The sequence below is a fragment of the Corvus brachyrhynchos genome, unplaced genomic scaffold (genome assembly GCF_000691975.1).
Source record: "Corvus brachyrhynchos isolate BGI_N302 unplaced genomic scaffold, ASM69197v1 scaffold133, whole genome shotgun sequence".
Classification (NCBI taxonomy): Eukaryota; Metazoa; Chordata; class Aves; order Passeriformes; family Corvidae; genus Corvus; species Corvus brachyrhynchos.
Genome location: NW_008237249.1, coordinates 75,954 through 96,361, shown reverse-complemented (window position 1 = coordinate 96,361; position 20,408 = coordinate 75,954). Strand labels below are relative to the sequence as shown.

At 42.6% G+C, this 20,408-nt stretch overlaps 1 protein-coding gene across 5 annotated transcripts in view; it reads left to right on the top strand.

The window, feature by feature from the left end:
- RIN2 (Ras and Rab interactor 2) overlaps window positions 1-20,408 on the top strand; it is a 63,773-nt gene that overhangs the window by 20,829 nt on the left and 22,536 nt on the right. For 3 of the 5 annotated variants that reach the window (XM_017730428.1, XM_017730430.1, XM_008630750.2), the window contains exons 2-5: window positions 3,510-3,602; window positions 11,563-11,657; window positions 18,371-18,563; window positions 18,793-18,904. In XM_017730428.1, coding sequence (XP_017585917.1) covers window positions 3,546-3,602; window positions 11,563-11,657; window positions 18,371-18,563; window positions 18,793-18,904 — 457 coding nt within the window. In that variant the 5' untranslated portion in view covers window positions 3,510-3,545. Of the gene's footprint in view, window positions 1-3,509; window positions 3,603-11,562; window positions 11,658-17,434; window positions 17,525-18,370; window positions 18,564-18,792; window positions 18,905-20,408 lie in introns of those variants that run through there. The other 2 variants (XM_017730432.1, XM_017730431.1) reach the window with 2 other exon arrangements.

Here is a 20,408-nt window from a genome sequence, read left to right as displayed (position 1 = left end):
ATGCAAAAGGTGCTGTGGTCATTCCTGTGTGAATGAAAACCAGCAGGAGAAGGGAATGGAAGAAAGAAGATGAAAAGCACCTGGTTTTTTGAAACATACAGCTTGCATGGGCATGAGCATCCGTGCAGTAGCGTTGGACTTCAGGGAAATTTGCCAAGCAGACAGATCACGCCTTCTCCCTGCCCTGTCTTGTCGCTCACACACAGGAGCTCTGTCCTGGATGTGAGGAGCTGTGGGAAGGCAGCGCTGTGCATAGGAACCGAATGGAACCTCTGCCCACGGAAAGCTGGGGCAGAGCACTGGGACACACAGAACGCTCCCTTCCAGATGGCCAGGCAAGAGGCCACCTGAACAGCACAGTGAGCTGGCTCCTGCAGCCTGGTGGCATTTCCACGGGGGCTTTCTGAGCAGGCACCTGGGCAGCGTCTGGGTGAATCTGTCTTGGCTCTCTGCCTCAGTGCCTGGAGCACAGAAGGAGGAGAGAAGGCTCCTCTCTGGTAGGTACAGGAGATGACATGCTTTGCTGACTTTCTCTATCCAGCTTCCCAATCAAAGGAGGGAGATTTTTTGTTTCTGACAGCCTCATACGGTCCAAACTCAACAGGGACAACTTCAGAGCAGTGGTTTTCCAGCCTGTTTTGGATCTGACTAAACATCAGATGTGCACAGCTGTGTAGAGAAATGAAACCTCCTGACACTAGATTTGTTTTTCTGCAGTTGTTTCTGCATGATGTGGAGGAACCTCTCAGCTCTGAGGTAGGAGTCTGCCTCCAGGTTGTGGAGTGTTGCACCCAGCCTGGCCATCCATTTTACCAGCGAGCTCTAATGTCTTCTTGAGTATTGGATGGCAAAAAAGAAGTATCTGCACCAAAAGAACCCCTCCCAATAAATACAAAAAAAGCCCCAGCAGTGTCTCCCATTGTGCTGATTTTAGTCAGAAATACTAAAACCCACTCAAACATGAAACATTATTTAGGTTACCCTAAATTAGTTTGAAATGACATTGTAGCCACAAAAGGTGGTGGGGGATTGATTCCCTGCCTGTGTGGAGCTGAGAAGAGCTCAGCTGAGGCTCAGAGTTAAGGTCCTACAGATAGCAGTAATGTTGCATAAATGGTAACAGTAATAGAAGTTATGAAGAAGTTTAGAGCTCCAGAACCTCTTACAAGTGAAATAAGCAGTGGTTTTATTTAAGGCTTTCTTCCAACTGGAGTCATACCACTCTTTGAAGGGCGAAAACTGTGTATTTATGTGTTTTCCTTCCTCTGTATGTTTGAGTGGAGAATGTAAAAATCTCAGCATGGTCTTATTTTGGTAATAGGATTGCATGCAGACATCCTTGTGGTTAAATTGAAAAAAAAACTTAAAACCCATGAGATTTCCTGTGAAGGGTTTGTTGTTTACAAATGAAGTGATTAATGACTGAGACTAGAGATGCAGGATCTTGTTCATAATGCTCTAGTGTAACTCCTTTAAAATCTCTGGGATTTTTCATGTGTCTTTTAATTTGGCGTTGCCATTAAGGGAATAGGATCAGCTTGGAAATTCGAGGGTTTTTTCTAATTCCCTTTTTGGGTTTCTTGGGTCTCCCTCCACCTTAACACTCTCAGGTGCAAATTTTCTTTCCAGAATTGATCTAAAGAAGATTTTTCTTTTTCTTTCTTTTTTTTTTTTTTTATATAATTTGTTATGCTCCCTAGAGCGGAACAACTGCTCTCTACCCTTGTGTATGTAGCAAATGAGGAGACAGAGCTTAACTCATTTAATAGCACCTGCAAAACCACCTGAACTGAACATCATCTCTTAAGGGATTAGTGTAGTCAAGTTCTTTAGGCACACTTCTAGGTAAATAAAACACAGTTCACAATTCTTTAGCACTTCACCAGGAGCATATCCTTTAAATATACTGATTTAGGAAGAAAGTTGGACTTTTTTATTTTTAATTTTTTTCCCCCAGCACTGTTTTTTGTCTTCTCCTGCTCATCCCTTAGTGTTTGGCTTTCACAACAACGCAGAATTCAAGATTTTTCTTTCAGCCTTCAAAGTCTGCAAACCCTGCCTTGGAAAACAGGCAGGTTCCTGAGCTTCCTGGCATGGCTGCTTTTTAACCAGAATCCAAGTGGAAAAATGTAACCTTTTGTAGTGCTCTTGTGGTAGGACCTCTGGAAACAGGGTGAACTATTTAAAGCTTCCTGCTACATATTAAAACCAAAATGTTTCTTTTCTCCTGCTTGTACCTCTCAGTTTCCTCATGTGCTTTTGCTTGCCAAGGTTTTTCATTTAACCCTTCTTTTCATTTAATCTCCTCCTTCTGCCTTGGTCTTCCTTACCCGTGTCAATTCTTTTGCATAAGGCATTAGAGGGAAGCAGAAGCATGCATGTGTTTGGTGTGGGGTATGTGTCAAACTTGGGGTTTTACCTGTCAGCATTCTCTGTCCCAGCTGCTTTGTTCTGCTCCATCTCCCTCTGCAGCCACACCACTAAACTGGGTTTTCGCTGCTGCTGCCAGCCATTTTTATTTTCATTTCTGCTTGTATCAAATCAAAACTTGCGTCTGTATTTCTACTCTCTAATGTTTTGCACTTGCATTATTTGCCCTTTTGGTAACTAAAACTTCCAACATAGCTCCCTGCTGTGTGGTTGGTAAACGTGTGGGCAAGGAGGAGAGTTAGGCTGTTTCAGTACAACTACAGGCTCACCTGTAAAAATCCTAGAAGGACTTCTTAGCATGGAACTGACTCCTGCTTAGTTCAGAAGCTGATTCACAAATTACTGGTGTGAATTGGTCGTGACTTCAGAGGAGCTCTGCTCCTCTACTTTCAGGTGGAGATCACCCCCTTGATATTCCCCAGGTGATGCGTTAGTATATTGTCCTGGGTGTTAAACTGTCCATTCATTTTACCTGATAGTGGAAAATGCAGCTTCTTCCTAATTTCATCTTCAGTTCCTGACTTGAATATGACTCAGTTGCATTTTAGAAACTTGAAGCAGCATTTTTTGGGGGGTGTTTGGGGGTTTTGTTGTTGTTGTTTGTTGGTTTTTGCTTTAGTGGTAGAGTGTTTTCTCCCTTGTGGGTGATTTTAAACTGGTTTTTTTCCCTCCTGGTAAGTCCCGCTAATACTGTAATATTTGAGAGTGGATTGTAATGACATCTAACATTTTGTTCTGTTTGTACTGTAGACTGAGGTCAAGTAAACAAAGAAAGCAATCATTATGTTTTAGCATTCTTTTTTAATGAGCACATTAAAATCTACTCACAGCTACAGGATCAGCTGTGAAAAGAAGGGAGAAATAGGAAACTCTGAGTAGCACTGTATTTTTGAAGCAATTGATGGAAAAATAATGGACTGAAAGGATATGTAAGGACTCTGGTAGGAAATAAATGGCACGATGTTGTTGACAGAAAGGGTTTTGGCAGAGGGCTTGTTGTGACTGTTTCTGTGGCTTAGAATTGCAGAGGAATTTCCTACAGACTGGACTAACCTTTACAAATATGTGTCTGCTTTTAGGAGATCAAGGCATACAGTGGAGTCTTCTCAGGGAAGATGTCATCTTTGACAATGAAAACCCGTTGTCTGGACAAAAGAGGAAGTTTCTTTAAGGTAAATGGGATATTTATACAGAACATAAAGTACGTGAGCTTATGTGGAATGAGCGCTGCAGAATGTGCAGTACTCTCTGTGATACACAGTAAGCCTTTTCTGTAAAACGGGAAGTACTTCTTGAGCATTTCTTTTTACAGGCAGTGTTTGTGGCTAGGTTACCCCCAGTTTTATTTCACGTGTATATTTTGTTTGTACATGGCATAGAATATTTGGTGTAAAATAGGTCATGGCTTTCTTTGCTCCTAATGCTGAGAACATAAGCTTTATTATGTACAGACATAAAATTATTGGAGCCTTCGTAACTGGGTTTGTGCCACTTAAAGTTGTGGTACAGGTTTATGATTTCCACTATTGGATTGAAAATTGGGTTTACTGCCTATTTTGAGAACAATTGGCATCCCAAAAAGCCAGGGTGCAGTAGGAGTTATCAGTGCAGCTTTCAAAAGATGACTGAATCCTATTAACTATGTGCCAGGGTGGCCGTGGCTGCCTTGTTGGACAGGGTTTTGCTTTAGGGAGCCATCAAAATTTACAGGTGCTTCTGAGCACTGAATTAACTTAACGGGTTCACATCCCTGATATTATTCAGCACTTGCTGTAGCTTCTTCCAGTGAAAGATGCTAACGCTGCCATCTCTGGGTGTTGCTGTTTCCATTACTTCTCTTCCTCTGGGGCAGAAGTTTCCCTTAGGGCAATCTTTATGAAACAAACCATCAGCGCTGCAGTAGCTTCGTGTTTTCCTTTTGTCTTGCCCAGCAATTCACAGTGGTCAACGATTAACAGGGTCATCCAGTGACAGGAACCGCCTCTCAGTTCTGTGACACACTTCAGCTACCTCTCATAATGTCAGCTTGTTGATAGCACTCCACAGCCAAATAGGGAGAATAGCCCTGTTTTTCAAATCACAGCAAGGAACTGTCCCAGTTCCAAGAAATATCTCTAGGTTGTCTCTTACCTGTATGCTGAAGGACTCCTGATGTCACTTGGGACTGTAAGCAAGCACCTAGTCATTTTCTGCAGTCCTTTGGGATCTCCTTGTGTAGTTCTTGTGTAGAGAATAGATGCTGGAACAGCTGTTTTGTTTATGATGATGGCGTTGCAGTTACTCTAAGTGATTAGAAATGCAGTCTGCCTGCACAATTTCAAGAAACATTGTCAGTTAGAAAACTAAGGTCCTAAGTTTTCTTAAGGACTGGCTGGCAGGGAAAAAGATGTCTCCGAGATACTTTTCCAGACCTCTCACTATCCCTGAGCAGTTGCACTGTTGGACCATGGTTCTGAGCACACAGATTCGGATTGGAAGCTGCAGGCAGTCAGTGTGCCCAGCCTGGGTGCAGTGCGCCTGGTAGTTCGTGGGTGTTCAGTGAAATTACTTTTTTTTTCTCCCTCCCCCGTGTGAGTAGAAATGTGACAGCAGTTACATTTGTTTGCTACAGCTGAGCTGGTGAACAAGCAAAATACTTGGCACATCAGATTTTTTGAGTTTACATTTTTTTAATTTGCCTTGTCTCTCTGTGTTTAGGAGACCTAGTAATTAAGATATGGCCTTTTATCCCTGCCGATCTGTTCTTCAGAATGCGCTCCCACAGGCACAGACTGTGCAATGTACTTGCACATGGCTCTCATGTTGTTCTTGTTACTTTGCAGTTGCCTAAGAAACCTTTACCATGCTGGTAGGCAGATTCTCAGGGCTCTTAAATCCTCTTAAGGGAGTATCTTACCATTCTCAGCAACATTTGCCAGAAAAATCGCTGACAAATGCCAGTGGGAAATTCCAAATTTATCTTTTTTTTTTTTTCCTGTTTCTTAAGTAGTTCTCATTGCTGCAGCTTCTAACCATCTCTTAGCTTTTTCGTGGCCATTCTTTTGACTGTTAGTATGCAAGGAAAACAGTACTGTCTCCATTTTACACAGAGCAGAAGTCTGTAGTTTCAGAGACTAAATTCTGTGGACTCTTTATACCTTGTGCTTAGTGAGTGCTCAGAGCCAGCAAAGAGTAAAAATGAGGCAAAGATGGGGTTCGTCTTGGATAATCCCGGGAGTGAATAGCTTGCCAGTGGTTACAAGAGAGAGCATGTGGTAAGGCAAAGGGCTGAATATATGTCTCTGACAAATATCCTCTTTACTGAATCATCCTCCTTCTCATCAGAATGTTCCAGTTTTTACTGAACTGGCATCAGAGGTTTCACACCAGTAAAACTTTTCTGTTCCAAAACCAAGCATCGGGTAAAACTTTGTTTCTGATGAGTAAGACACTGAACAATGTCAGTGGCCCTGAGAATTCATAGCTCACTGTGCAAAATAACCAGAATTTGCAGCCGTGTATCAAAATATTGGATTGTATTCAGAGGCTTGCACAAGTCCAGAAGCAGCGTTCCCAGTTCGGCTTGTCTCTGGCACTTGGCCACCTCATCACACAGGGCCCTCTGTGAGGGTTGCTACGTTCTGCTTATCAAAACAGGAAGGAAAAGATGTGATGCCAAAGAGGATGCAGGTCTCCAGAAAGGATGAAAAATGAGATGCTGGCAGGAAGGGGGAATGGTAAGTGCTGAGGCTCATTTGTCCAGTCTGATACTGATCTCGCTGTCTTCAGCCCCTCGCTGTCTTCAGCCCATGTCCCCTTGCCAGATTAGAAGCACCCATCTTATCTTTTCCTCTCAAGCTCTTGTAAATCTCAGGGCTTGGAAACATTGTGCAGTGGTCATCTTGGCTCACTCTTTCAGTGCATTCTCAGAAGGATGGAAGTTTCATTAATTCTCTGTACAAGCTTACTTACATTTCAACACAAAAAGTAGGAATTCAGTTGTCACACAGTTTTTTCTTAAAATGTCCTGGAACATACATCAAATCAAAGCCACCTGTCTTCTTCTTGGGAGCAGGAAACTCTTCAAGTCAAGTGAGTAAGAAGAGCTGTGGTTATGCTGGGCTTCTGGGAGAGGCACTGTCTGTGTCTGGTCCTGGGCATGTGCTTTCCCTGATGCATGGCAGTGATGTGAGTGTTAACAGAGCAGCTTCACAAGTGTGACTGGAGCCCCTTGGGGGTGGGTTGCTTCTGATGAACACTGAACACTTCTGATGAACACTGACTCTGATTTTTGCTGCTTGTATGACATCCTGAAAGATGCAAAGCAAAATAGATGAGTTGTGGTGAGAGAATGCTGGGGTGCTGAGGTGCTGTGTTTGTGGTCCGTATGTAGGAGTTTCACTGTCACCCTTGCCAGCTCCCAAAAGCTGAGCTCAGTCTTGTTGAGCTCAGAATCAATTGACAAAAGCAGAGTGTGGTACATTGTGAAAGGAAATGTTGTGGTTTAAGATGTTTGCATTTCATGATTTCGTTCATGGATGTTAGGAATGTAAACAGTTAGTACATAGGTATTTGGCAATCTAATGTTTAGGATAGATTTGGTTAGGCAATACTGTTCTGGGCTGCTATGTGAATTCATGCTGCCTGAGTCATGATTATTTTTTGGCTTTACAGTGGTTATACTGTAGTGTCTTTTGAATTTAAAGAGCAGTGCTTTATCAGGAATAAATCCCAAAGGAAAATCATTAGACACAAAAAATAGCTATTTTGTCATGTTCTGTAAGATCTCATTTTAATTTTGTTTTTTAAAAAATACTAAGTAATTAACCATCTGAGAAGATGTCATACTTCCAAATGCATTTTTCAGGTAAACCTCCTCCTCCTATAGCAAAGCTGAGTAATAGCTATTTCACAGACCTAAAACAGTCCACAACAGATATCTTCTGATTACTTTTATGTCTTTGTGCTCATGGATGCTGTTTTACACTAACAATGGCCCCTGACAAATGTATCCATCCACTTCAGTTGCATTTTTCTTTGGAAATTGCTTCTTGCTATGTTGCTGTCAAGTCAGTTGAAACAAAGGAATGAGTTTTCCCATTATTTCCAGCCAAAGAGGTACCACACTTGTTGCAAATAGAGAACTCTCTCTGAAGAATTCCAGTATTCTTAGCCTTGCACTAAAAAGGCAGAGCCTTCTTCTGCTGCTTGTTTCCTCAGGGCTGGAGCTAATAATAGTACATACCCAGGATCCTTCCTGCATTTTGTAGAAACATGTTATTAACAGCTCATCTTGTGTGATGCTAATTGTGCGTGCATCAAGTGCGCTGTATAATCACCAGATGTGTCATTGACCCCAAATACTGGGAAATGCTGTCATAAAATCATTGAGTGCACCTTACGTTGTTTGATAGAAAAATGCCCTTGTAACAGTATGTGCCAGCTAATTGCAAGCATTCACAAATGGTGCAACTCCGTAAGACTTTCTGGTTTTACATCAAGAGAAGAGCAACTTTTTTTTGTCGTTAAAGAGAATTTAAGGAAAATAGTTGGAAATTGCAGGAAATATTGGTGGTTTATTTTAGCAAAAAATGAGGAGTTTCTTCCTAGAGAGCGGTGTTTTAGTTCAGGTGGAGTACACAGTGGCAGGTGGTAGGTCCCGGTTGGGTTGCCGTGGGTGTTCCGTCCTGGGGAACTTTGCAGGTCACTTTGGGATTTGATGCCACACTTTGACCTGGTTTCCTTTTCCAGGATGTACTGACTTTTCAGAGACTAAGGAAAGACTGATTTCTCATGGTGGATATGTGGTATACCCAAGAAATTTAGCCTGTAGAATAGAATGTGAGCTGAAGGCTGCTTGAAACATGCCATCTTGTGTAAGTTCTCTTTAGAAAAAGAAGCAAAGATGCTAAACATGGGAGAATTCCTCTCAGGGATGACAATTTCTGCAGCGTTCTCTTCGAGGCAGGCGTAGAAATTCAAAAGCATTAAGATTACTTCGCTGTTAGTACAGTTTGGATTAGAAGTCTTTGCTGTAGCTCCCTGAGATTTTGTCTGCTGGGAGGGAGGTGGGTTTTGTCACAGCTCTGGTCAAAGCCCGCTAACGCAGGTAACTCAGTTGGCAGCCAGGTAGCGACACAGCAAGGCGGGCATGGAGGAGGTGGCTGCAAACACATGGACGCCTCTGGGGAGCTCATACATTGTATGCTTTGCAGGGAGAGGTGCTGAAAAGCTCCTTTGTTGTGCAGACTGTTCGCCTGTGAGAGACACTTAGTCTCTGCAGATGTGTCAGAGAACAGGGCACACCACTGTGATGAATCTTTATGGCCCCAGTTGGTCTTAGGGATGCCAAGACTTGAGGTGCTGCTGCCCATGAAGAGGAGCTCCTTGTGCGGAGCTGAATCCCAGGGAGTAGCAGCTCAAGCTTTCATACAGTTGCCAGCTGAAGCAGCTTTGCAGGGGTGCTTTGCTGGCAATGCATAAATTCACCCCTTCTGATTCACCCACAACTGGCTCTGCTGACAACCACTCCAAGGCACCTTGATCCCCAACAGGGAGAATACATGCCCAGAGCTGGTTGCAGCACTCTTCGTTTCTGGTCAGCTTCTCTGTGTGGATGGCCAGCAAATTTCCAAGCAGTCTCTCTTGCTCTGCTTGAATCTTAAGCAGAATCTTAACGTGTTTGAAGGAGGGCTGCTGAAAGAGACACCTCTGTTGCCGTGCAGAGTTGACCAACGATGATCCCTTGAAGACTACTGGATGGCCAATTCCAGCTTGATTATTCTGAGACTGACTGTCTTTAAGGTGCTTGTGTGACTGGCCTTAGGTTTTACCGTATTGCACAAAATGGAAGGAGCTGGGAGTAATTCCCCTGGTTTCAGTGCTGTCTTTGGGCCCTGCAGAAGGGGACCAGACGGGCTGACCGGTGCATGCAGCACTGGCAGTAGAGTTACACTGCTAATTCAGTGAAAGGGCTGCTCTGCTAACCTTAGTTCCCCACTCTGAGGGGATGCTGCTGCCTGTAGCCATGGTCAGACACCATGCACTGGGCATGCAATGGCTTTCTATTGAGGCCCACTGGACAGCAGTGTCACATGGATTTTTCACCGTGTAAAGCCAGTGTGGGGGCTGGATTCACCCCTTATCCAAAAGGAGGGATGAAATGACCTGTGCTCAGCAGCACTCAGTGTTTGGGGGGTGCGGAGAGACTGCTCCATCAGGATGGCCTGGGTTCCTGAGGCTGGCCTGGGCTCCTCCGGCTGCTCCCTGAGGCTGGCCTGGGTTCCTCTGGCTGCCCCTTCTCACTGTCAGGGAGGCATTGCTCACATCTGGCTGCAGTGACTCAGGGGTGTTTGAGAGTCAGCAGCTGGAAGGTCTTTGCAATGCCAGTAGGACATACGTCTGGTGTCACCGAAACTGCGGAAAAAACACTCTCCAACAATTTTTAGTGTAAGAGAATTGAGGCATTACTTTATTCTGGCCAGGATGTGCAACAGAAATAATTTCATCCACACATTGCGTGGGTTATGCAGAGAAAATCATTCCATCACACGTAACTCTTTACTAGATTGTTCACATACAGTCAAAACCCGGAAAAATTAATTGGCTCAATGTTCATTAGTCCCAAGGTCTTCGTATTTGGTTTCCTACTGGTTATTGATCCCTTCGCCTTCCATGTTAATTAGGCTCTCATCCTAACCAGATGTCTCGGACCATGCCAGGGGTGATGTTTGGAGTTGATGTTTGTTAATGGTCATTATCTTTTGTGTATCTTCTGTGCTACTCCCAGTCTGTTGAGATGTTAAGCTCATCAGGCCTGAGTGGTGAAACAATCCTTTGAAAAGAAACCTCAATTCCTTTCCCCCTGGGCAAAGGAGAACAAAACCCCTGACTAAAGTTATGTAAAAAAATGTTAAATTTTGTATCATTTCCAACACTGGGAGCTATGACTTGGACAGAAAGAAGCCCTTATGGTGTGGATAATGGTAATTCATTCTTACATAAGGTCTGTTTACTGGAGTTGGCCAGTTGTAAGCAGAGACTAAAACTTCTTTTGAATTGATTGGAATAATGCTGCACAGCAAAGGAGAGTGTGAATTCCTGAGGTGGAGGAAAACTTCCAATATAACAATTTAGGAAGATGATGCCTGCAATTCTTTGAAATGCTGCTGTACTGAGTTGCCTGCACTGAGTGGGACTTGGGCTCGTTACCTTTTGGGTGGCTGTGAAGACTGTTCTGACTTGGACTGCAAAGCTGGTTTTGCTTCATGTGCCAGGGTTTTTGTTTGCTGTGATGTGCAGGGGTGGTGGAAGAGATCACTGCATCACTGCAGACCTTTCATTAGGTTCCCTCCCGGCAGGAGAGAGGGAACCCTCCCAGGGTTTATATAAAGGCTGTCATGGTGTGGCGTGATAAGCAAACCTGATACGTTGGCTACAAAGAAGTGCCCAAGAGAGCATGCTTTGCAAACTTCATGGTTGGTTTCTGCTCAACAAAATGTTTCCCAGAACTCTGGGTAGCAAATTCTGCATTTCTCAGGATACAACCTTAGTGCTAACCGTGCCCACCTTAAAATGAGTTTTTGCCCTCATACCCAGAATCCGGGTGGGGTTCTGCCCGAGCCGAAGGGCTGCAAGGCAATTCTTTTTAAATTGAATTGTTGTTTTCAAGTGGAGTCCAAAACCTCATGTGAAAAGCAGCCACACATTCCCTTCTTGCTTCATTGCTTTTCATCCTCCACGGTATCATAATGCTGGCTTAGTGTCCCTTCTGAAACAGAACTCTTGCGGATGGAACTCTTCTAATTTTTTTTTTTTTTTAATTGAAAAAGTAAATGCTATGAACAGTTGAATAATTTCGTTTTTGTAAGATGTTTTATAATGCATAGAGGCTGCAAATTTATTCCATTTGAATTAAAAGGCTAGACAACCTGGAAGGTTTTGTACTGGCACAAAACAGGAATTATTCTTCCTCTGAGAACCACTATACATGGGCCCAACCCTTACTTGTTCCTTTGCAAGGGGAAGTCCAAATAGGATGCGATTTTACAAAAAAAAGAAAAGTTTGTAATCTCTGGTGACTAAACTTGCCCCGGCTTCTTTTCCACGCCTCTTCCACTCACTTGATGTCATACTATTTTTGTCCCTTTCTAGCTCATTGACACAATTGCCTCAGAAATCGGAGAACTGAAACAGGAGATGGTACAGACAGATCTCACAGTGGAAGATGAATCTGCTGATTGGCGAAGGTGATTAAAATGTTTCTTTTCATAGTTCTGGAGGGTCTACCATGACAGGAATGTTTTCATTGTGCTGTCTTCTTGGGTGGCTGTTGTCCTAGCACTTTTCTCCCTGGCAGCATAGGATGTGTAGATAATCTTGCTCTTGATCTAAGGAATTTGCCTTTGTGCAGGAGTGCCCAGAGACTCAGTTGTTTGGTGTATTTGCCTTAATATCTTCTAACTGCAACCAATCTTCACTTCTACTTCCTTGTTAAAAAACTTGGATACTGATGAATGTCTAAAGCAGGGAACTGCTAAGATTTTTACCATTGTCTGTGGCACAGCTTTGCTTTCACGCTGTAAAGACAAAATGTTCACGGCTTCAAGTGGCTCTTTGAAGGTTCAAGATACAATAACATGATTTATTTATGTTCTCAGGTTAGGAAGTAAAATATTGACTGCTGTGAGCTGATGCATAGGTGGGTTATGTGTTTAAGTTAAGTTATATATGAGTAGCTTGCAAATAAAAAAAATAAATTGTTGTCTTAAGCTTGTACCTTTAAGTGGGCAGAGTGGGATCCCAGCATTTTGGCTTTGCTTGCCCAGTAACATCTGCTAAATTGGAATCTGGAGGATAATTAATATTTTAATCATTGTGTTAACAAGAGAACGGATTTTTGTACTTATCTGAAATATTTGTGGTAAGAGGAGAGCAACCAGTGTAGGCATTGTGTTTTATCTGACTGCATGGTCTTGGCCAGCTCTGGAGCTGGTGGGCTTTGTTCTTCTAGCAGTGAGTTAATGAAGTGGAAAATTATTATTTAAAATTACATTCAAGATTTTTAGCTCTTTTTCTTCCTATGAATTCTATTGACATCTGCTGGAACTTACTACAAAGCATATTTAGATTATTTAAAAAAACATTTAGCAGCACCTTTGTTTCCCAAGTGGTAAAGAAGTAAGACAGTTGAACTAATTAAAGTCGCTGGCTGTGGCCCTGGTTGAACATTATTCACTTTTAAAGCTTTTGAGAGCACAGTTCTTTTGCAGGGGCAGAAAGGATACTTTCTTTTTGTGAATTCAGCTAATTAACTTCAGACATCATCAGCTAATTTTCAGTTAAGAAAAGGATTCTTGTATCTTTGAATACATCATATGCATGAACGGCTAAGGTCTACTGATTTTAAAATCTTGGTGGAAGCACTTAGCTGGAAATAGTCAACAAAACCTCCTCCCCATTTTACAGATCTTGGGTTTTCTTTTTATTGATTTTTAAAATGGATTTTTAATCTTAATTTGTTAATCTCAACTGCAAAATATATTTTGGTTTAAGATATGTAAGTAAGTAAACCTAATATAAAAAAGTCAAGAATGCAATTTCTATGAAAAATAATAATAGCCATCCAAAAAAATTATTTATGTCACTTCAAGATGATAATGTGAAATATGAAGTCTGAGTAAATAAGCTAAAGTCAAACCTTCTGTGACTACAAAATTCTGAACTGCATGCTTCTGTGCAAGGAAGAAATTGTATCAAAGTTGGTAAATTATGTAATTTAGTTGTGCACTGGCACCTTTTTTTTTTTTTTAATAGAGCTACAGAGCAAGATTATAGTAATTTCAACAAAAGTTTTCCAGAGTTCTTGTTTAAACTAGACACCTCACAAGGCTGTGTTTACTGTCATAACTTTATTTCTTTGTAGTTTATTTAAAACTTGGCAATTAATGTAGCTTGCTCTTCTTATTGCGTGTTCTGCTGTTCAGAAGTTGGTATCTTGATATGACCCTTGGATTTGCATCTAGGGAAATTTGAGCTCAGTGTCCATTCTCCTCGCTCTTTTTCCACCTTAGCAGGTATCCACAGACACCCGGAGCAGTTCTGGAAAGGCAGCAGTTGCAGAGCTCTCGGCTGAATTCAGAAAAACAGGGACATGAAACTGCATGTCTGCAGCCTCAGTATTGCGGTGTGAGGTTTTTTTGTGGTTATGTGGTGACTTTCAGATTTACACTCCTCACCCCAGTTTTATTTTGGGCTCCTCTCTCCTTTTAATATATATGGCCCAAGTAATATCAACAATGGTTCAAGGGCTTACCGCTTTGGCTTGTAAATATATAAAAGCCAGGCCAAAAAAAAAAGGCTTGCAGAAATGTGTTTTAAGGGGGATTGTTTCAGTATTCCACTTTTTTGATGCCTGGACTTTTCCCAGTGCAGACATTTATCTCAATAATGCAAATGAGCAGGGTTTTCAGAAAAGGGAACGAGTGGGACAGATTTCTGTCCTGCCTTTCCAGTGAGCAGAGAGCATCTGCATGCAATGGCAGCCCAGGAGCCTGCGGGACAGGACTGGTGGCACCTGGATGCACCTGGATGATCTTTCAGGAGGCCCCAGGCCCCCTGCATGTCTGTGTGAATGTCTGTGAGGGGGGCGACGCTTCCTGCTTCCCTCTGTAGGGAGGGCTGTAAAGCTCCAGGCTTCCCGGGGCACTTGGTGCCTGTGAAATGGTTCAGGGATGCTTTGCTGGTGGTGGCAGCTGCAGCAGCTTATTCCCTTCCTGCTCTCTTACTGTGGAAGGAACACGGGCAGAGCTTTGCCTTGTGTCCTGCACTGCACAGCCCTCACGCCGCTGTCTTTTCCACAGCAGTTACTAACTTCAGTAGAGCCACCTTCTGTTTTGCACAGAGAACCACTTCTGTTGCTGTTGACAGGTAGGCAAGTATCCAACACCCTTTTTTCCCAGCCGCCTTGTCCTGTTCTTTTAGCTGTAGTGGGATACAGGAGGAAGTTCCCAGTGGCTTTATGCCCCTCCCAGCTGATGTTCAGTATGACTGTACAGACTAGGCTGGGGTGATTAAGAGCTGTTAGATTGCAGGATTTACAGAAACCCAGGCATTTTGCAGTGGATGATCAAACTGAGTTAACTCTGTGGTGGTTTAACTTCGGTGGGACTGGAGCAAGGTTCACATCATGAGCAAGGATCATCGTGGTTACAGGCTTCAACCTGTTCCTTGTCTTTTTTACTGTGATCTAAGTCTAATCAGGATGCAGCACAGCATTGTTTATCTTGGCAATTACCTCTCTTCCCACGCGTTTATGGGTATTTTCAAATCTAAGGAAACTTGCATGAATCATGTGTTTTCTTTAGTTCAATGTGAGTAGTGTTGGAACTCCTTTCCCACTGAAGATGATCATGTTGCAGCCCTGCATTAAAGCAGACCATCTATCAAGGCTAATTTGTGTTTCAGTTTTGAGTTTAACATGACCTGGTCAGATTGTCTTATATCAGGAGTCTTTTTGAAAATCCCAAACAAATAACACAGACCAACCAACCAAACATCCCCCAATTCAAAAGTAAAACCAGGAGACTAAATTAGTTGTTGTATAATACAGCGTATTTTGCTAGCATTTAGGTCACAGCAACTTCTTACCCTTATTTTGTACACTTGAGTTAATCCGTTGTTCATAAATTCCAGCGGTTATTCTTTCCATGCAATTGTTTCCAAAGTAGTAACACACACATCCCAGCCCCAAAAAATTTTGGTCTTAACTCTTAAGAAGTGATAAATTTCAAGAACTCCCATGTATCAGGGTTTGCCTGTATGTCTAATGCCCAGATCATTAATTAAAATTATTTTAAGAATAAAAAGCTAACTGGGAATATGATGCTCAGTAGTGCTAGACCGCTGCAAATAGGCTGTCAAAACACACCAGTGGGGGTTTTTTATGCATTTGCTCCCAGGCCTTGGGAAGTGGCTTCTCGTAGGTTGTATGTGGTTTGCCAGGTGTGGTTTTTCCAAGGTGTACTCTTTCCGGAGTTCCCCAGGATAGATCTTTCTCTCTGCCTCCTTCTTTATTATTTGGCTATAGGAAATAATTTTTCTTAAGTGTTGCCTATTCCTGTGTGCTTCACCACAGATTGCAGTAACATTCTAGTGCTGATTCAGCCAAGTTGCATCGGTGTTGTTTGAACCATTAGTGATTAGGAGTGGCAGAAATTCTGGTGGTGATCAGAGATTCATAATCTTCAGCTTATTTTTTGAGGGAGCAGAAACAGCTGCAGCAAGGAGGTGCCTGTAGTGTATGTAGGTCAGAGAGTTTCCTCCTTGGATCTCAGCATGTAAGTGCCTGGAGGTTCCAAAAACCTGACAGCTCCCCAGTCAAACTGATCTTCCAATTTATAATGGTGTAGGGGGTGAGGGACAGCATGAAGCCAGTCCTACCAAGGAGGAACATCGCGACCCTACATGCCTGTGCAAACTCTTGCCAGCTTTAGGTGGTCTTGTGGTAGCGAGCAATGCCAGGCATTCTAGCTCATACCAGTCACACACCTTCTTTTGAATGTGGTGTAGCTGTCTTTAGTAGGCAGAACACTTTTCCCTCTTGGACATGTTCCCCCTGCAGCATGTTTAGTTTTCACCTCCTGACAAGGAATGGAAATAATTTCTATCTGTCTAAGCTTGCAGCCAGCATTTGTGTATAACTTGCACTTTGCCACAGCTCCCTTTGGTTTGTAGTGCAGCTGACTGGCACTGAGGGTGAGTGGGAAGTTTCTGAGCAGTATTTACTGGAGGTACAGCTCAGGAAAACACTTGTGGCTCTTGATTTGACTTTCTGGAGATTCATCCATTGCGACACTAGGCTTTGCTGGGACTGGTTGAAAGGGTAACCCAGCATTCCTACTGAGGCAGTTTCAGACCTGGTCATGACCGATGTAAACAGTACTTCCCTCCTGCACCCAACGTGTTTCTATGTATTTTGTGCCCCTCGAGGGCATATTGGCAGTTAGTAAAAGCTTCTGATGCTTGTGGGCAGGGAGGGAAATCATCTGCGTTTGGGATGCCTTGGAAATCTGAAAAGCATCACATCATAAATAAGCAAACAGAGGAGAAAAGAACGAGGCAAACGCTGGTAGTGGTGATTGATCCAGGTAATGAAAAGTCAAATGATTTTGCCTGTTGTTACCCAATCATACAGTGAAAGTTCTCTGCCCCATTTACTTTCCCTGCTTGTCCTCTCCAGAGATGCTGCAAGTCACTGACCAAAGCTAGAAGAAAGCAGTTTGGTCGTTGGGTTTTTTCTGTTGTTTGGTTGGTAGGTTTTAATTTGGTTTGGCTTGTTTTCTGTGGTGCAGGGTTTTTTGGGGGGGTGGAGAGGCTTTTTGTTTCTTTTTTAAGTATTCAGTGCTCCTGTGCTTGTGAACTCTGTGCCCACTTGCTGTGGGTACAGTAGCTGGGATAATGAGGATGGTCAGTGCTGTTAGTGGTGCTTAGGGCCTGTCCAGAGCATGGAATTCAGAAGAACTGCACCGTGTGCAGTGGGGAGGTGGAGCTGTGTTGCCCTCTGCCGCCCAGGGCCTCTTCTGTGACAGAAAAGGTCTGTAGGGGGAACACATCCTCTGCCTGACATCTCAGGGAGTCAGTCGAGCTTGCAGGGTGCTTTTCGTCTGTTCCTAAATATTGTCATCAGGAAGCTGTTACCAGAGTAACTGCTCCAGAGTGATTTCTAGCATGGGAGAATCACAGGATGTACTTCTAGGTCAAAAATGAGGAATTTGAGCCAGCAACACACGTGCACTTGTACTGGGTGTTCTGTATTATATGGATGATGGTGAAGCTTTGCATAACAAAAGGAGTTCTCAAAGTATTCTGTTTATTTGGATTTTTCATAACAAGTGTCTGTAGCCTCCAAGAACTGTACTTCATTACTGAACGTAGCAGTCACTTTAGATGCCCCACTCCAAATAAATTTTAACCTTGCATTACTTTGCCACGTTCACACTTAGCTTAGCCTTTATTTCTCACATAGGAGTCGATCCACTGCCAAATGAATTTGGAGCATAAATACACAATTCTTTACTTGTTTCTGATCCTGGGAGGTGTAATATTAAAATGCAAGGTAAGGACCTTTCATGGCAAAATGGAAAAAAAAGTAAATATTTACAGAATTTAGCAGGAGTACCATAAAAAGTGACTGCCACTTACGACATTTTTTTTAAGGAAGCTGTGCCTTAGGGAGGGTTATTTGGGGATTTAACATGTTTTTCTTGTTTCTTTCTTGGGTTTCCCATCTCCTTCTCACCTGCTTCCACTCTGACCTCTTAGCAGAGGGGAGCAAAGATGGATATGCAGCTGTGAAGGCAATAGAGCTGCTGGAGCAGAGACAGTAGTCTGGGCATAAGATGAAGTGGTGCTGATTTGTGGACTTGTGTTGTGAAAATAATCCCTCCCTCCAAACAGACTTAAGTTCCTATGTCTGGTGCAATGACCACCAACAGGTAGTGGGTCGCTCCATTGTCAGAGTATTGAAGGGATTTTTCTGGCAGGCAGGAGAGAGGAAGATTTCTGTGGGTTGCAGCATTTGCAGTCAATCTGGGAATAAAAGTATCCGAATTGCATAAATATCCTTGAAGAGAAGCTTTTCCGTATGTTAGCATAGCAAGGGAAGCAAGTGAAATGTTCAGTCAATCACATCTGCACATACAATTGTATCTGAAGTGATGGCTGAATTTCTCCAACCTCAAAGGAGAATGCTAAGGCTTATCTTCAAGCTGGCTTTGAATTGAGAACCTTTAAAGAGAATTTTTAAAAGGGAATTATATTTCATAAATATATGAATTCTCAGCAGGAGAAGTACCAGCCCAGAGTGCCAGCAGTGCCATGAGCTTTGTGATAATTCTGTTTGCTGACCTGAGTGATTGTTCATAGGAGGTTAGCATGTCTAATTTTTTTTTTTTCCCCACAGTCTAATAAAGGACATGGATAATGTCTCTCCTGAGAAAAATGATGTAAAAAGCTGCCCCCGGGACTCTGGATATGACAGCCTATCCAACAAGCTAAGCATATTGGACAAGCTCCTTCATACTCACCCCGTGTGGCTGCAGCTTGGTCTGAATGATGCTGAAGCCATGGAAATTTTGCAGGCCCAGCCTCCTGGGGTAAGAAGAATCTCAATTTCTTTGAGGACATTTTTGCCTTTCCCAAATGTTGTGCTGCTGCCATTTTACACCAAGGTGTTGGACCCAATACAGTAATGACCAAGTAAAGTTCTGGTGTGGTTTAGATCAGACATCATGAGGTTGTTCTGGTTCCTTTTGTGATTTATCTGTATTTACTGTAGCATCTGTGATGAACCTAAACCATGTCCTTCTGCCTTCTCCACAACAGATATTTCTGGTTAGGAAATCTGCAAGGCTGCAGAAGAAAGTCATCTCTCTGCGTCTGTCCAGTGACTGTGGGTCCTGCCTGAAAGAATTTGCCATAAAAGAAAGCACATACAGTAAGTTGTGAGCTACATGCTTCACTGCTGAATCCCACAGCAGAGGATACCCAAAACTGTGCAAGTAACGCCATGGGGTGCCTGTCCTGCTTGCTCTCTGAGGTAGGCTCTGGGAGTGGGTCAGGCATGTTCTGCCTGGAGCAGAGCAGATATACAGAAATGCTTCAGGCTGCTGCAGCTGGAATGTACCTTGCTGAATCCAGAATTCATTTATTTTTATCCTCTTAGAAACATATGTGTCTTCTGTAGAAACACAGGCTGTAATCCTGTCTGTTTTCAATGAAGTGTCCTTGCATTTCCTTGTACTCAGGGGACTGTTCTTGGATACAACTTTGTCATGAGCTCTCTCTGTCCACAGTTTAGGTGTGGGATGGGTTGTTGGTTTTTTGTTGGTTTTTGTTGGTTTGGTGGGGATTTTTTTTTAGTGTAATAGCTAAATTGATTTTAACCCTTTAGAACTTTTTCTGTTGCAAGGTCAATGATTTTTTTTTAAAGTTAAAACTATATTTGTTCTTTCTTTTTTTGGTAGAAACGAGCAAATGTTAGCACTCCAAATTGTTTTGAACCAGTAATGCCCTCATATCTTTAGAAGGGAGGGTGTGATAAATAAATTTGAGATTTAGGAATGAAAAAAGGAAGCTGCAGCTGGTGAGTGCATGTGGTGCTGAAACTGCAAGTGGAACAAATATTTTGTTTTAACAAGAAAGAGAAAACTGGAAAAAATTAGCAACAATTTCAGTTAAACTTCCCTGAAACAGAGAGTCTATAGTTATCTTCTATTTCAATTTGTAAACTGACATAATTTTGGTTGAATTTTCCCTTTTTTATCTCTCCCTCCTCTGCCCCCAGGAACAAGAAGTTAATTCTTTGTGTCTGGTTTTTGTTCCAGTTACAGGCAAGGCAAAGCAAAGAGAAGAGAAAGTTGTCAGTAATAGTTGATCTAAGTGTGGCCTGTGTTTATATAGGCTTGTTTTGCTAATCATTTTCCATCTAGAAAATAATTGTATATTGTCTTTTATGAACAAAATTTTTCCACAAGGGGGAAGTATTTACTGATGGTTTTAGCCATTTGTCACAGCTGAGGTTTTAGACCAGAGGCAAAAAGATCAGGATCATTTCACTCTAGGAGCTGCTTCTGCTTGATCTTTGTAGCCATTGGGTGAGATTTGCTACTGGCATCAGAGAGACCCTGAAGTAATCCTCATTATTGCTGAGAACAAGTATTTATATCAGTAAGAAACAATGGCATGAAGTGGGGAAAAATGAAAGGCACTGCTCGTGTCTTCCTCTTCCCCTGTGCAAGGCAGTGGCATGCAACAGAATTGTCTGAGTTTTTTAAGGGTCTTCAGGTTAAAAAGGTTTTCTTGAGAGTGAAAGAAAATTTGTCTCCCTTTAGGTTCTACACACCTGGGGCGAAGACAAGTGAGTAGAATGCAATTCAAGAGGAGGAAATAAGAGATTTAAAATTAGGTATATTAGTACACTGGGCAAACAAAGCCTCAGT